The sequence below is a fragment of the Mustela putorius genome, unplaced genomic scaffold (genome assembly GCF_011764305.1).
Source record: "Mustela putorius furo isolate JIRA1106 unplaced genomic scaffold, ASM1176430v1.1 tig00003834_pilon_pilon_pilon, whole genome shotgun sequence".
Classification (NCBI taxonomy): Eukaryota; Metazoa; Chordata; class Mammalia; order Carnivora; family Mustelidae; genus Mustela; species Mustela putorius.
Window position 1 is genome coordinate 54,260,422 of NW_025421987.1, and position 17,116 is coordinate 54,277,537.

Sequence of the window (17,116 nt, forward strand, 5' to 3'; positions counted from 1 at the left end):
TGATCTCTTTGCCCCTCTCAGCATGGATCCTTTGTCCTGAAGGTGAGCTAAGGTGAAGGTGACCAGGGCCCCAGTGTTCTTGGTTTTGTATACTTTGCCACATTCACCAGGAATTTAGCCTTTGCAGTTTGGAGCTGGAGAGGATAATAAATGGTGACCTTCCCTTCCTGCTGAGATACCATATTCCTTAGCTGGGAACTCAGGGGAGAAGGAGCCCTGTGGTCTTTGCCCTGGCAGTACAGAGTGGAGCTTCCATATTACTGACCTAATAGTGTCGGGGAAGTGGGTTGTGGCTCAGATGCCACAAACTTTTTTCTTACTTTAGCTCTCCTTAGGATAAATTTCTCATCAACTTAATAACTACCATTCTTGGCTTAATTGAGCAGTTGTTTTAAAGGAACAGTTTCTCCTAGACTTTGGAAGTAATCTCTTTGATAATAAGGATATTCTTATATATCCTCTGTTTTTATAGAGGTACTATTTAAATATTAAGAGGACTTCTAATTTAAGACTTATTTATATGATTTATAGTTGGTAGTTACTCAGTTTTTATATTAAATATTGGGGGTGTATGTGTATTCAAAATGATGGCAATTTTGTGGGAGTATTTTCTCAGTCCTGTCTGAGCAATTTTACCAATATGAATAGATATAAGAGATATATCCAGAATTTACAGATTGAAAAGTTGATAAATATAAAATCAGGAAGAAATATGTTATAGTAGAGGTCCTCACAAGCAACAAGTACTTTATCATACTCATTTCTGTTGTAGTATAGTGTTTGGCATAGAATGTAAATTTCTTTTTTTTTTTTTTAAGATTTTATTTATTTATTTGACAGAGATCAGAAGTAGGCGGAGAGGCAGGCAGAGAGAGAGAGAGAGAAAGGGAAGCATGCTCCCCGCTGAGCAGAGAGCCGGATGTGGGGCTTGATCCCAGGACCCTGGGGTCATGACCTGAGCAGAAGGCAGAGGCTTTAACCCACTGAGCCACCCAGGCGCCCCTAGAATGTAAATTTCTTGAAGGCAGAATCTTTCTCTCTGGCTGTACCTGAATTATAGTAAGGATTCAACAAATTTGTTCAGTGAACCAGTTTATCAATAAAATAAAGAATCAAAATGGCAATTAATGTTTCAGGTTGACCTGTTGGGAAAAAATTGTGAAATAGGAAATAACCAAAATGACCATATATATATTGAGAAGTTTGCAAGCTCAAGGGTTCATTAGTGTTCTTCAGTGAACATGAAAAACCATATTTAAGAATCTGGTAGCCTGATGTTTTCTGTTTCTAGGGTGATTTATGCCATCTGTTTTCTGCTTGCCCTCAGAAGCTCTGTAGAAAAAAACTTGAGGGTGAAAATTCCAACTTTAGGATTTATTTTGCTCCCTGACAAGTAGGAAGTATATTGGAGATATACCAATGTCTTGGGGTCACCTTCACACCTTGATGACTAGCTTGTCTTATATGTCTCGTTGAGGAGTATTTATAATGATCAGTGCCTCTTACACATTAGAGATGCAAAACTGTCAACAGTTATTTGGCATCAGGGGGAACCTAACTTGAACCACAACAGCTTATGATTATTTCTTACTTTTTATTTAATACTATTTTGGCCTAACCACTATTCCCTAAAATTTCCTCTTCCAAAGTGAACATATTCTATTTGAAGTTTTTGGCATAATAATACTGTAGATGCTAAGAGAATTTGCTCTGTAATGGAATCTGAAAATGAATCCTTGAATAAAGCAAGGGATCTTTTTTTTCTTTAAAGATTTATTTATCTTTGGGGTGCCTGGGTGGTTCAGTGGGTTAAAGCCTTCAGCTCAGGTCATGATCCCAGGGTCCTGGTATCGAGTCCCACATCAGGCTCTCGGCTCAGTGGGGAGCCTGCTTCTCCGTCTCTCTGCCTGCCTCTCTGCCTACTTGTGATCTCTATCTGTCAAATAAATAAATAAAATCTTTAAAAAAATGGGCGCCTGGGTGGCTCAGTGGGTTAAGCCGCTGCCTTCAGCTCAGGTCATGATCTCAGAGTCTTGGGATCGAGTCCCACATCGGGCTCCCTGCTCAGCAGAGAGCCTGCTTCCCTCTCTCTCTCTCTGCCTGCCTCTCCATCTACTTGTGATTTCTCTCTGTCAAATAAATAAATAAAATCTTAAAAAAAAAATAAAATCTTTAAAAAAAAAAGATGTATTTATCTTTAAAGATTTATTTATTTATTTATTTTAGAAAGGGTGTACAAGTGGGGGGATGGGCAGGAGGAGACAAGAGGTTCCCCACTAAGCAGGGACCTCAACATGGGGCTTGATCCCAGGATTCATGGGATGATGACCTGAGCTGAAATCAAGAGTCGGATGCTCAACTGGCTGAGCCACCCAGGTTCTCCACCAAGGAATTTTTTCTTGAGTAAGTTTATTAGAATATGTATTGAAAGAAGGTAAAAATTTTACTGACTGATTTTATATATAATATATATGTATATTTTATATATAACACACACATAGAAATATCTTTGGTTTGATGATATTAATTTCCTTTTTGACACCTTATAATTCACTTTAAGTTGTGAGCTCTTTTTTCTTACCAAGTGTATTTGTTTAGCACAAATATCATCATAATAATAGAAATAATAAAAATAGAACTACCCTATGATCCAGTAATTGCACTACTGGCTGTTTGCCCCCCAAATACAAAAACACTTATTCAAAGGGATATATGCACCCCTATGTTTATTGTAGCATTATTTACAATAGCTAAATTATGGGAGCAGACCAAGTGTCCGCACTAGATGACTGGATAAAGAAGATGTGGTGTATATATACAATGGAATAAAAAAGCCATGAAAAAGAATGAAATTTGCCATTTGCAACAAGGATGGAGCTAGAAAGTATAATGCTAATTTAAAGTATAAATGAGAGAAAGACAAATACCATATGATTTCACTCAAATGTGGAATTGAAGAAACAAATAGAAGAGGAGCACCTAGGTGGCTTAGTTGGTTGAATATCTGGCTCTTGATTTTGGCTCAGGTCATGAATCTTAGGGTCATGGGATTGAGACTGGAGTTGGGCTCTGTGTTCGGCATGGCGTCTGCTGGACATTAACTTCCTCTCCCTCTGCTCCTCCCTCTGCACACTCTCTCTCTGATAAATAAAATCTTAAAAAAAAAAAAAAAAACCAACAAAACAAGCATGCAAAGATAAAGAAGAAAAAGAGAGGCAAACCAAGAAACAGACTCTAAACTATAGAGAACAAACAGATGGTTACCAGCGGGGAAGGGGGTGGGTGGGTGAAATAGGTGATGGGGATTAAAGAGTACACTTAGCACGATGAGCATTGAGTAATGTATAGAATTATTGAATCACTATATTGTGTGCCTGAAACTAATATAACACTGTATGTTATAATATAAATAATATGTGTATTATTTATATTTTATGTTATAATTAACACTATGTTAATTATACTGGAATTAAAGTGAAAAGTTAATTAAGGAACAAAATAGTATTAGAGAGTAATCTTTAGTTTCACTGATCTCACTGAAATCATCTTCTTTTTGTGTTTATATTAAATTTGAAAGACAATGTGTTTTTAAGAAAGGAAACATTTGAGTCAGTGTGACTCACAGCACCATTAGTTAGCATCTGAATCTTGGCTGTGTTGTCTTCTTTGAAGCTTAATTAAGTATACTCTAAAACAGGATGATAATGCCTGTGATTTGTGATCCTCAGTTGTGAGCATAAAGCTGTCTGTGTGTTCTAGGACTTCAACTTAGTTATGATAGTTAATTTCAACAGCGGCAAATGAGTTGAAAAACCAGTTGTCTATAAACCGCATATCAAAACTTCTACATAATACAATGAAAGATGGGATAATAGGATAGTAGGTATAAGAAGGAGAAGAAAAAAGATAACCTAGACTGCTAGTAATTTTAATAATAAGTGCATCTGAACTTTTGCCATAAAAGTGATGATTATATTAGCACAATGCCAAAATTATTAGAGTGCTAGGCTGACAAAACAGAAACCTGAAAATTAGTGCTGGTTTAATCCCTATGAGTACTGTGCTAAAATGGGAAGAACATAGCTTTGGGGTCAGCATTACAAGGCTTCAAATTATGGTTCTGTCACTGGGCGAGTTATTCAACTTAAGGCTGTCCACTTGTCTACAGTAATTTATATCCGAAGCATTAGGGTAAAGAAAATAGCGTTATTTATTACTTATTTCTCTTATTTTGGGTTTTGTTTGCTTTGCCCCACTTTTCCTAGTTCCTTTTCTTTCTTTTTTTTTTTTAAGGTTTTATTTATTTACTTGACAGAGACAGAGAGAGGCAGTCAGAGAGAGAGGAGGAAGCAGGCTCCCCGCTGAGCAGAGAGCCCAATATGGGGCTCCATCCCAGGATCCTGAGATCATGACCTGAGCCAAAGGCAGAGGCTTTAACCCACTGAGCCACCCAGGTGCCCCTCCTAGTTTCTTTAGGTGAAAATTGAGGCCATTGGTTTGAGACCTTTTCCTCTTTTCTAATATAAATATTTCGTGCTATAAATTTCCCTCTAAGTGCTATGTTAGTTGTGTCTCACAAATTTGATAAGTTGTGTTTTTATTTTAATTAATTTCAAATGTTTAGGGCTCATTTGGCCCATCTGAGACCATAGTTTTCTGAGGACTCTATTTGGTATTCTGTATTAGAGAGTTTTCCCACTCTGGCTGATAATTCCCAGATCTGTGTAGGCTCCAGGGATCGTTCTGTTTACTCCTTTCTTTCTCAGTTTTGGGTAGCTCCTTCCCACAAAAATGCAGATTACTACTCAGCCAAGGACTTGAGTGGATACCTCTGCATGTATCTAGAGCTCTTTCTTTGTAGCTCCCTTTTCCCCAGTATGGTGCCACAGAAAATCTTTGCTGCTGGCCTCCCCATGCTCTGAACCCTGTCTCCTCAACTTATTGAGACCAACAGACTCTGGGTTCTCCTGCCCTGTTCTGAGGCAGTGAGCTGAGGTATTTGCAGGGGTTATTGCATTTATTTATTTCTTCTTAGCAGTTGCTGTTTTGTGCTGTTATCCATTCTTTGAAAGCTGATGTTTCATACTCTGTTTAATTTTCTAGTTATTTAAACCAAGAGGATAAAACTAGTCCCTGTTACTCTGTCATGGCTAGGAAGTAGTTCATTTTAGCATCTTAGTAGGTAATTGATATAGGCTAATTATAAAATCTTTTTAAAACAAATCATTCAAAAATTCTTACTTGGGTAAATTCTCAAGGTGGGTGATTTTAGAACTGTGTATTAACATTTTATAAATTTTTATGCTTTTCTTTTTTGTTTTTAATCTCAGTGCAATTAATAAATATAATAGTCTGGGACCTTATTTAAAGGTTTGACATTCGTAGACTATTGATATGAGCCTAATTTTGTTTTTAATAATTTCTGAACTTTTTCAGAAATAATATGTTTTAAAAATTATATAGTTGGTCTAAATAGTATTTGCTGACTTAGCACTTTTAAGTATTTAATGTTTTCAGTTATTTATGGGTTTATTGTATTTTTGTGACATCCTTAAATCAGATATTAAGATCTAAAATCTAACTCATTGGTAAAATATATAACCAAAAAAGTTACTTGGGAGAATTCTAAGAGTATACATAAGGGAAGATACAACTTTTGAGATGAAAGATAATTGATTACTGATTTAAAAAATGCCACAAATGTAATATCTAGATTTGTGTGTTTTTTTTAAACAATCTTTTCTTATAATTTAGTTAAGGGTTTAACTCTTAATTAGTATATAACCCTCAAATTTCTGTCTTATTCAGTGCTTTCTTCAGTGATGTGCAGAAAGACATGGAAGGTATGACTCAAATTTGCAAATGGCATGAAGCTTGCAATGGTTAAAATACTAATGTTTTGTCCTTGAGTCCTAAAAAATAGGTACTTAAAAAAGGCGAAAAATAGCTTAGTAGCAGCATATGTCAAAAATTTGTTGAAACAACTGTAGTGTGTTTGCCAGAAACATCAGTATATCAGAGTGTGTTAGTAGAAGTGCACTGTCAAGAGCAGGTTAAAACGTGATAGTTCTTTTTGTTACCTTCTTGATGTTGATGTGTTTGATTTATCAAAAATTTTTTTTTAAAATAAGTGGACTGAGGGTTGCTGGAGGAGGGGGTACGGGAGAGGGTGGTGAGGTTACGGACATTGGGGAGGGTATGTGCTATGGTGAGTGCTGTGAAATGTGTAAACCTGGCGATTCACAGACCTGTACCCCTGGGGATAAAAATACATTATATGTTTATTAAAAAATTAATAAATTTAATAAAATTTTTTTTGAAATGAACTTAGACATAGAAAAGCTGCAAAAAATAGTGCAGAGAGTTTCCATATACTCTTTACTCAGTTTCTTTTAATGTTAACCTTTTTATATAACCCTGGTGCCTTTATCAAATCTGAGAAATTAAAATTTATATATTAAATAGAGTACACACTTCTTTCAGATTTCACAGGTTTTCCACTGATAACCTTGGTATTCCAAGATCCAGTCCTGGCTATCTCTTGATATACTGGTCAGATCATTTATAGTAGTATGTTTGGGTTTTGGCCCCAGATTAAAATATTGTAAAACTTAAGAACCAAGTCAAATGCCACTTTTTCTGTCTCTGCCTCCTATAGTTTGAATGATTTGCTCTGTTCTATGCAGTTGAACTGCATGTTGTTTATTCTTTTCTCTTATTGGATCTGTTAGTCCATAGCCAAATAATTAATATTGGAAAGAACTCAGTCTTATTCATCCTCTTACAAAGAGCCCTTATGAAATGAGACCAGTATATTCAGAGCATAGTGTTAAAAGAACTTAAAATAACATGAGTAGTGGTTAAAGGATATTTTTACTGTATAAGAAGAGCATAATTTCCAACTGTTTGTGAAAAAGGAATTAAATGTGTTCTGTATGTGAAAATTATGAGTAAATTTTGGCAGAATGATCTGATAAAAAGTTAGGGAAAAGAACAGTGGATATTTTTAAAATCATAGAAGGTTGTTGATATAAATAAATTCATCTGTCTCAGATTAGGAAAATGTTAGCTAATAAAGTCTGATCAGTGTAAATCTTTGGTCTGTGCTGGAATGTAAAAATTACGACAGTTTCCTTTGACATCTTTGTTTGAAATATTTATATCAGATATTGGAATCAGCCTTAATCGCCTTTTAGACTAACATTTTGGCTTGTTCGTTTTTATTAATGTTCATTCTTCTTTTTGTTGCCCATTTTGGTTTTCACCTAGTTGGGTTTTATTTTGTTTTGTCATCTTAATGGAGGTACTATAACATCGTGGTTCAGAACATAGGTTCTGGAATCAGACTTCCTGGGATTGCATGCCTGCTGTGAATGTAACCTTGGGCAAGTTACCCAACCTTTTCGAGACTTCATTTCCTCATCTTCAAAATAAGGATAGTAACAGTAGTTACTTCCTTGGGTTATTCCATGGATTAACTGAATTAGAACATTGAAAGAGCATAGTGTCTGACACACAGTTCTGAGTGCCATGGCTCAACAAATGTTAACTGCTTGCTGTTACTGCAGTTAATTAGTTAATTTACAATTTTAGATACTAACACTATAGCTCACCTCTTTCTCTTGTTCTGCTTTTAACTTTTATACTCCTACAAAGGGAAAGATGTAGTGCTGCCTTTTAATATTTTTGTTGACATTATAATTGCATATACTTTTCTTAATTTTACTTTTTTTTTTTAAGATTTTATTTTTTTACTCAACAGAGAGCATGTGTGCAGGCGTGCACAAGCAGGGGGAGCAACAGAAGGAGAGGGAGAAGCAGACTCCCTACTGAGCAGGGAGCCAGATGGAGGCTTGATCTCAGGGCCCTGAGATCATGACCTGAGCCGAAGGCAGCTGCTTAACTGACTGAGCCATCCACGCGCACCTTAATTTTACTATTTATATAGTTTAACATTAAGTGCAGACTGAAGAGAAGGAAGGTTAAGTTGCTTTTCAGCCTGAAATAATCTTTGAAACAAAACCACTTTATCAAATTTTCTACCTATTATGCACTTATTAACCAGTATAATTTATCAACAAAATTAATTTTTTCCATAATGTTTATCCTAAAATATTATAGTTCTAAATACCTTCTGAACCATTAAAGCAAAATTATATTCAGCATGAATATGTTTAGGTTTTTTTGAATATTTCAGTTAAAAAGTGGTGATCCAAACTGCTTTGGAAAGCTTGGCAGTATTTACTAAAGCTCGATACCCCATGATCCAGCTTGATATCCTATGGTTCTATTTTTATGTACATACTTAACTGATGTGTATGTGTTAATGTCTATGAAATGTTTATAACACCCTTATTTGTAATAGCTCCTAACTAGAAATTACCTTTATGCTCATCAGCAGTAGAATAAATTTTGGCATAGTCACACAATGTAATACTATATAGAAATGGCAGTAAAATATCCTCCAAGTATAGTTGCTCAACAGTAGGGATGAATCTCACAGATACAGCATTGAGAGAGAGAAGTCTAAAAGACCACTTACTATACTATATGGTTTTGTTTGTGTCAATTGTGAAATTAGGCAAAATGAAGCTGTTAGGGACGCCTGGGTGGCTCAGTTGGTTAAGCAGCTGCCTTCAGCTCAGGTCATGATCCCAGCTTCCAGGGATCCAGTCCCACATTGGGCTCCTTGCTCAGCAGGAAGCCTGCTTTTCCCTCTGCCTCTGCCTGCCACTCTGTCTGCCTGTGCTCACTCTGTCTGACCAAAAAAAAAAAAAAAAATGAAGCTGTTAGAAATCTATGTAGTGACATCAGGAATAGGGTTTGAAGAGTAGTGACTGACAGGGAGGATGAAGGGAACTTCCGAAGCACTGTTAATGTCCTATTTCCTAATACAGGTATGTTTAGTTTGTAAAAATTCATCAAGCTGGAAAATTATATTTTGTGTACTTTGCTTTTTTTTTTTTTAAGAATTTATTTATTTATTTGACAGAGAGAGAGATCACAAGTAGGCAGAGAGGCAGGCAGAGAGAGAGAGAGAGAGGAGGAAGCAGTCTCCCTGCCGAACAGAGAGCCCAATGTGGGACTCGATCCCGGGACCCTGAGATCATGACCTGAGCCAAAGGTAGAGGCTTAACCCACTGAGCCACCCAGGCGCCCTGTACTTTGCTTTATGTGTAGTCACAAAAGCTTTCAGAAGAAATCGACCTATTTATATATTGTAGACCTATTGAATTATACATTTGATGATACTGAGGTACCAGTCTGCCTGCACTATTTTTGTCCAGCATTCTTATTAAACATCAGGGAATTACAGCAACAAAGAGAAAGTATAGATGGCATCTACTTTAAGTATCCTCAACCTTGGTAATTTTCTTGGGCTTCCTACATGTTGGCATAAAGTGCCCCTGTGAGAAGGTAGAGATGAGGAGAATCTTTGATTACAGAGCAAGCATCTTTCAATAAGAAGAGACTGGCTCTGAGAGGTGACAGTAAGCACAGGGACCTGGCTTCAGGTAGCACCTTCTCGGCCATTCTTTTTCAAGGGATAGGGAGTTGTGCCAAATTAACTGACAAAGCCCATCACACTACCTTGTAGACTTCATGGATGATGCAAAGTTTTACTTAGTTTGCTTTTAGTTGTTTTTTTTTTTTTTTAAGATTTTATTTATTTACTTGACAGAGAGAGATCACAAGTAGGCAGAGAGGCAGGCAGAGAGAGAGAGGAGGAAGCAGGCTCCCTGCTGAGTAGAGAGCCTGATGCGGGACTCGATCCCAGGACCCTGAGATTATGACCTGAGCCGAAGGCAGCGGCTTAACCCACTGAGCCACCCAGGCACCCAGTTTGCTTTTAGTTTTAAGTGACTCACATCTCACGGATGGATAGGAATTAGTTGATTTAGCAACTTATTCTTTTAGCATGGTCTACAGGAAAAGATGATATTTAATAATTTAAGAACTGTTTTTTAAGACTTCATTCAATTTTCTGTTAATGCAACTAGATTTTTTGGGGGACTTTTAGTTTATGTGTATTTGACTTTTGTAAATTTTCTTATGCTTAAAAATAATACACATTTGTCATAACAGATATAAAAATATCTGTTATTTTTAAATAACAGATTTATTTAATAACAGATTATTAAAATGCAGAACCCTGTTTCCAGTTTCACTTGTAGATCTTTTTTGTGTATCTGTACATACCATAAATTCATTGATTCTACAGAGTGCATTTATTTTATTACTGTGTTCTGACATATCTGAAATTGGGATGTGTCCTTCAATTGCTGTCCACTAGGTGGCAATCCTAGTGGAGTTGACTTCCTAATGGGAAATTAGGCCATAGCTGTTCATATTATTTTCACTTCATTTGAGTTATATTCCTTGTTGGTACTGTATGGGTTGAGTTTGATTGTTGTTACAAATATCTTAAAGAATGGCACTATGTGGTTTGTCATTAAAACAAAAAGTGTGCAGAAAGGTACAGAAAAGGCAGCAGGGTATAGATTTAACATGATTGAAGCAAATATTCATTGTCGGATGGATAACCACAGTTATAGTTCTCTGCAAAGTAAAAATCAAGTGCTTTATAGAAACAAGAAGGGGAGCTATTTTATGAATAAATGAAGGTATGCTGCATTTTATTCCTGGAACATGCAAAAGCATTTCCCATGACAAGGCAGGAGAAATGGTCATATCCTGTGGATAGGTGGTTGATGTGATCAGTTCACATACCATATAGGAAGACTATTGTGTCAGAGCTTTAACTGTTTGCATCTTATAAATTTATTGAATTTGGTGACTTTTTATATGTTTATTCAGTGTCTTACATCTATTGAGACAGTCATTTGATCTGTTAATGTAACTTTTTTTTTCTGTTAATGTAGCATTTTATGTTAATATATCTTCTGATGTCAAACCATCCTGTATTTCTGGGAAAGCCACTTGCTATTTTCTCTTTAAATTAATAGTTATCTTATGGATATCTTTTTACCTTAGTGTGTATAGATTTACCTCATTCTTTTTAATGGCTCCATTATTTTTCTATTGTATGTGTTTTTTAAAGATTTTATTCATTAGGGAGAGAGAGCAAGCATGAGTAGGGGATAGAGAGAAGAGGGAGAAGCAGGCTCTTTGCTGAGCAGAGAGCCCAATGTAGGACTTGATCCCAGGACCCTAGGATCATGACCTGAGGTGAAGACAGACACTTAATGGACTGAGCCACCCAGGCGCCCTATTGAATTTTCAAAAAATGGTTGCTGTGATGATGTGCATGATTTCCAGCTTTTGCTATTAAAAACAATGTAGCAGGGAACACCTTTCTACATATATCTTAATATACTCGGGCTAGTATTTCTATAGGACAAATATCTAGAAATGTGAGTTTTCATTGTTTGATAACATGGAATAATGTAAAGTTGATTTTAAAAAAGTACATACTTGGTTTAGAAATGTCAATCATCACTGGAAAATATACCAACATGTTAATAGTGGTTTATCTTTGGAGTGATGGGCTTATGTATGATTAAAGAAAAAAACTTCAGTGGTAGAAATGGAATGAAGTTAAAAAAAACTAAATGCTTATGAAATCAAATACTACTACTTTAGAAGTCCTGGGATTATGAGCACTTGGGAGGATAGGAACTGTGGTGGCTCCCAGATAATTCATCTAGCATAATGCAAAATACATGAAGCAATCTAAATGATGTTTTTGGAAGTAAGTTGAATTGATTTTGGAATTTAACGGAGAAAAAAAAACTTCTTGCCAATTCTTTTTCAGGGTTTTTTGATTAACTCAAAACCAGAGAATGCCTGTGAACCCATAGTGCCTCCACCACTCAAAGACAATTCATCTGGCACTTTCATCGTGTTAATTAGAAGACTTGATTGTAATTTTGATGTAAAGGTAATGTTTGTTTTTTTCCTTTTTGTTACTTTTTTTTAGTTTATCTACCTTGAATTCTCCCTATTTCAAAAAGGCTTTAAAAGTTTTACAGAATTCATCCAGATTAAAAATAGAAGGTGAGGATGAAAGGAAAATAGGAAGTTGGTGAAGGCAAGCAAGACAGGAACAGGTTTAAGTTTTTATTCATCTGCTACAAAATTGACTTTAAACTTTTAGCAGCCAGTACAAAAAGGGGGATAGCTCACAATTTATAGTTTTTACAACACTGTAAACAAATTGACAAGAATAAAAATGATTGCTATTGCTTCTAAGGATTTTCACATGATTATTGGGAATCTTGAATCTTGAATCTTTAATATTAGAATATTGCTTGATCTAATCTAGGAATGGAAACATTAACCTTCAGTTTTATGCCTTTACTCTTCCATTACCAATACTACACGTATATTTATGTTGACAATGGGATTTCTCTTTTGCAATAAGATAACACTGTCACCTGTACAAAGTTTGTCTCCCTGGTGTGGGTTAGGTCAGATAGTAAAACAAAGTTTGCCATAGGACTTCCCTCCTTATCATCAGTGCTGCTCTAAAGGTTTTTGATACCTCTAATGCTGTCTTTGCAAATCTGGCTTTGGATGGTCTTGGCCGAAGAGCCACACTGATGTTGGTATAAAAGCCTTGTTACTTTTACCGAACCACCTCAGACTTGAGTGTCATGTAGTTTCTTGTGTATATCTTAGAGAATAGACATGGGATATTACTTCATGGACTTGACATAGCTAAGATCAAGATCTTAGATGATTTGTTCAGTAGGAACAGACCCCTACAAGTCTCTGCTCCTTGCTTTTCATGAAAAAAATGGCATTTCCATAATAAACTTATTAAAGGAATAAAATAAATAACTGTAGAAGGGTTTGGAAATGTAGAGCACTTTGTAAATGATAGGTGGTGTTACTGCTATATCATTTCCAAATCTTAGTTCTTAGTTGCCTTTAAATGGGAAATAAATTAGAAATTGAAGTCAAATGTAGATTTCTTGCTCTTCAGAATTATGTCTTTTTTTATAGTAGTTTGAATTTAAGCCATTTTAAGATTTGATCTAGAACTAAAACTGTAATAATTGCAGATTGTTTCAACAAAAAGGAAACATTATTGTAATATTTCATTCGTTTCTTGCTGCTGACAAATTAAAAGTAAACTAAAATTTGCTGATTCTAAGGTTTATTGCATTATTATGCTATGTAATTTATGGCTCAGTCTGGTCTTAACTAGAAACTACAATACTTTTTTTTTTAAATAACTTTTTCGTTGGGGATGGAAGGTGGTTTACTGCAAAATTTAAGGAAATACTGTCATTGAATGTTTATTTTTCATGGTGAAAACACAACTCTGGAATGAATATGTAGGCTTATTAGACCTCCTGTCCCTTGAGTGGATCCTCATCATGAGTCTGAGTGTTTCTGATAGAATTTTATGATTAGCTATACTCCAGCAACTCTCTTCCTACTTCCTGCCTTGAATTTTATGCTGCAGCCATACCCCCTCCTTGAAGTCTCTTGTACAATGCTGACTACACCTTTGTGCCTTTATATATACTATTTCTTCTGTTCAAGATCTCTGTCCAAGGTGACATTTAAGTGCTAGCTGAGGATGTTATCTTTCCTGGAAGCCTAACTTTTCTTTCTGCCCTCTCTGATAGAATGAATCATTTTAGCTCAATGTGCCACTATTCTACTTTGTAAATATCTCCTTTACTGTTTATCACATTATTTTTTATTACATATATGTTTCACTTGTGAACTATGTTTAAAGTTCATGCTTTAATTATAGTTATTACCTAATTTGTATCATAGTGCATAGTAGAAGAGCAATAAAGTTTTGTTAAATCAAGCTATATAGTATAGTAGTAAGCCTTCTTCTTATGCATATGATGCATTGTTTTAAAAAACATGTACATGTAAAAATGTTTAAATTGAGGATTCTCATTTTAGAAAGAGAAATATTAGAAATTTTCCCATTATACCTCACTGTAGATACAGTTTTAATGAGTAAGATTGTAGTCTGTTGTCTTTCCTTCACAAATAAACAACAGAGTGTATTATAGCCATTTAAAGCTAAAGAGTCCTTACTCATGTTTTTCCCAATGGTTTCTGTCTTGTCTCAGTTGTGTTAAAAATATGAGACCTCAGTTTATAGAGAAGACACATTGATTTTAATGAAGGTGTGGAAATAGTCTGCATACATTTGAGTCCCATTTTTTTTTTCATTTGAAATACAACTTTATTCTGTTTCTCAACTAAAAAGAATGGGAATGACAGTGACAAATTAGATTTTACCACTGGATATTGTGATGTGACTATAGCAGTCTTTTATCTGAAACTCAGAAAGGACACGCATTCTAAAACAGCCAAATATGCAGTTCCTAAAACTGAAGGTACTTTTAAAACTGCCACATTCACTCTGAAGCCCATTCATCTCCTCCAGCATACCCAAGATTAAGCACAGGTACTATTCAGCTATATAATAAAGTGGCAAACATGCTGCACCACTGACATCACAGGACAGCTGCCTATAAAACTGGACTTCTGGGGGCACTTGGGTGGTGCAGTGAGTTAAGCTTCCAGCTCTTGGTTTTGACTCAAGTCCTGATCTCAGAAATCAAGCCCCATGTCATGCTTCTTGCTCAGCATCAAGTCAATTCGAGATTTTCTCTCTCTCTCTCTCAGCCCCTCCCTCTGCTCACTCATTCTCCCTCTCTCTCAAATAAATAAATCTTTTAAAAAATCCAAATAAACTAGACTTTTGAGACTGTACATTCCCACCGGTCATCATCCTCATTCAGGCAAACAGTTGTCTAAGCAACTTCTAGATCATGCTTCTACTGTGTTGCCAAAGCTAGGTCCCTGACAACCTCTGGTGGGGCAAGAGCAGGCATGGCGACAAACTCCAGGTTAGGGTCTCCAGTTAGTTTTATAGCAGACACAAGAAAGGCTTTTCAAAGTTGTAGTTAATTCTTTTGGCAGAAATGTCACAGTACTACAGGTTCTTCTTTGAGTGGAAGACAATAAATTCTGAGTTAACTTTCTTGTTAACATCTACTTTGTTGTCACACAGCCCCATGGGGATGTTCTCACAAACTTGTACCAGATCTCCATGCCAGTTAGGTACATTCTTATAAATAACTCTTGATGTTACATCAAACATTATAATGGCATGCTGGGCCTGGATGTAATAGCCATCTCTCAGCCCACCAAGTTTCTTCTGACCAGCCATATCCCCTGCATTGAACTTAATAGGTCCTCTGTTGGTATGGAACATAAGAGGACAGACCTCAACATCCAAGGTGGCTATGTACTTCTCAAGTTTATCAGTCAGATGATGTTTCACAAATATAGTTTTTCTAGTACCACCATCACCAACCAATACAAGTATGAATTGGATTTGGGATTTTCCCTGGGCAGCTATCATGTTATTGCTTCCAGAGGTGTCTCTGATTGAGCTGAATCTCATTTTTATTGTTAGCCGTGTGATCTCAGGCAAGTTATTTTACCTGTGGCTCAATTTCTTTATCTGTAAAATAGGAATTGTAATGTTTCCTACATCATAGAACTGTTATGAGGATCAAATGAAATAATCAATGTTAAATGCTTATCAAACAGTGCCTTGCACACAGTAAGTAAGCAGCAGGTATTAGCCATTGATGTTTTATGCTTCTTGCCATTGGTGTAAAATAGATTAAGAATAAAGGTGGCAAAGATACTGATTGTATTAGGCCTAGAAGTTTCTCATAATCTACTATTAGCAAGATGGATAACCAGGAAGGCCGTGGTATAATTCAGCGTGAGTCCTAGGGCCTCAGAACCAAGGGAGCTGGGAGCTAATGGTCTGGAGTCAAAAGGTCCAAGAATCAAGAGCTCTGATGTCTCAGGGCAGGAGAGGTGGATATCAGGAAGATCATCTATTTGGGCCTGCAACAAATTGGATGATACCCACTCACATTGATAAGGGTGGTAGATCTTCTTTAGTCTATCAAATCAAATGCCAATCTCTGTGAGAAACCCCTCACAGACACACTCCAAAATACTGTTTTACCAACTGGCATCTCTTAGCCCAATCTTGTTGACACATACAACTAACCATTACACTGACCTTTTAGAAACTAAATTATTAACTGATAAGTCACACTATGGTGCAGTAACTCAGTGACAGTTGAGAGTGAAATTTCTAATGTGGTTTATAAAGGACAGTTTAGTCATGGCAGCATGTAATGTATAAAATATAAGTTTCATGAATACACCAGAGTAAGAAGTACGGATCACCAATTGAGGTACTATGAAGTAGGATACATTTATCATAGTTAGTGGAAAAACAACTGGAATCTCATCCCAAAGCAGAATTTCTTTTTCTAAGTGTAGTCATGGGTTGATTGACTATTAACTTTATTAGTTATAATCTTCAGATCAAAACCTATGACTGTATTTTCTGGGATTCCAAATTGATGATTATATATAGTTTTTTTTTTATTAGGTATGTTATAGAACCTAATCATTTAGAATGTATATTACAGTACTTCTCTGAATTGAAAATAAATAGCTCTTTATAAAATAGGGGCTCATTCATATATATCTACAGTTCCGTATGAATACATTGACTTAAGAAACCAGTTAAAAAAAATATCTTATTACTGATGTAGCATCCTGGGACCAAATACTAAAAATGCTTAATTCAGCCCCATGCAGAATGCAGCAGTTGACAGTAGTTGCAAGGTCATGCCTCCTATTGAAAGTGATACCCAGATTATCTCAATGAGAATTAGCTGTACTTTACAAAGCTTTCCTTGGGTGAAGGGGCACTTTTTATTGTGGAGAGCAGAAGGGAAAAGAAGAAGTAAAATTTCATCAACATCTTTCAGTAATTGTGGTGGTGGTAATCTTAGTGATGTAGTGGGTATTTCAGGGTTTACTCTTTGAAATTCTTTAGATTTTTTTTTTTTTGAAGATGAGTATTGTACTATAACTGAAGAAACCTAGACTTCTTTTATTTCTTCCTTAGAAGTGAATGATGAAGTGAAGTGGTGTTCTACAAACTATCTATACAACTATAGATTTTTTTTCTATACAAACTATCCCAAATGCTTTCTGACTCAGCCAATAAGACAGCCGAAATGCAATGAATAATTTTTGGAAGGTAGGAGATTGTACTGTTTATAACAAT

At 35.8% G+C, this 17,116-nt stretch overlaps 1 protein-coding gene and 1 pseudogene across 6 annotated transcripts in view; one reads left to right on the top strand and one right to left on the bottom strand.

Annotated features, from left to right (window-relative positions):
• The window catches only part of RNF13 (ring finger protein 13), a 157,948-nt gene that overhangs the window by 54,851 nt on the left and 85,981 nt on the right, over positions 1–17,116 (top strand). For 5 of the 6 annotated variants that reach the window (XM_004755530.3, XM_004755528.2, XM_004755527.2 and 2 more), the window contains one exon: positions 11,777–11,902. In XM_004755530.3, the coding sequence (XP_004755587.1) occupies positions 11,777–11,902 (126 nt within the window). Of the gene's footprint in view, positions 1–5,808; positions 5,844–11,776; positions 11,903–17,116 lie in introns of those variants that run through there. The other variant, XM_045088510.1, reaches the window with a different exon arrangement.
• On the bottom strand, positions 14,697–15,370 carry LOC123394533 (annotated as a pseudogene).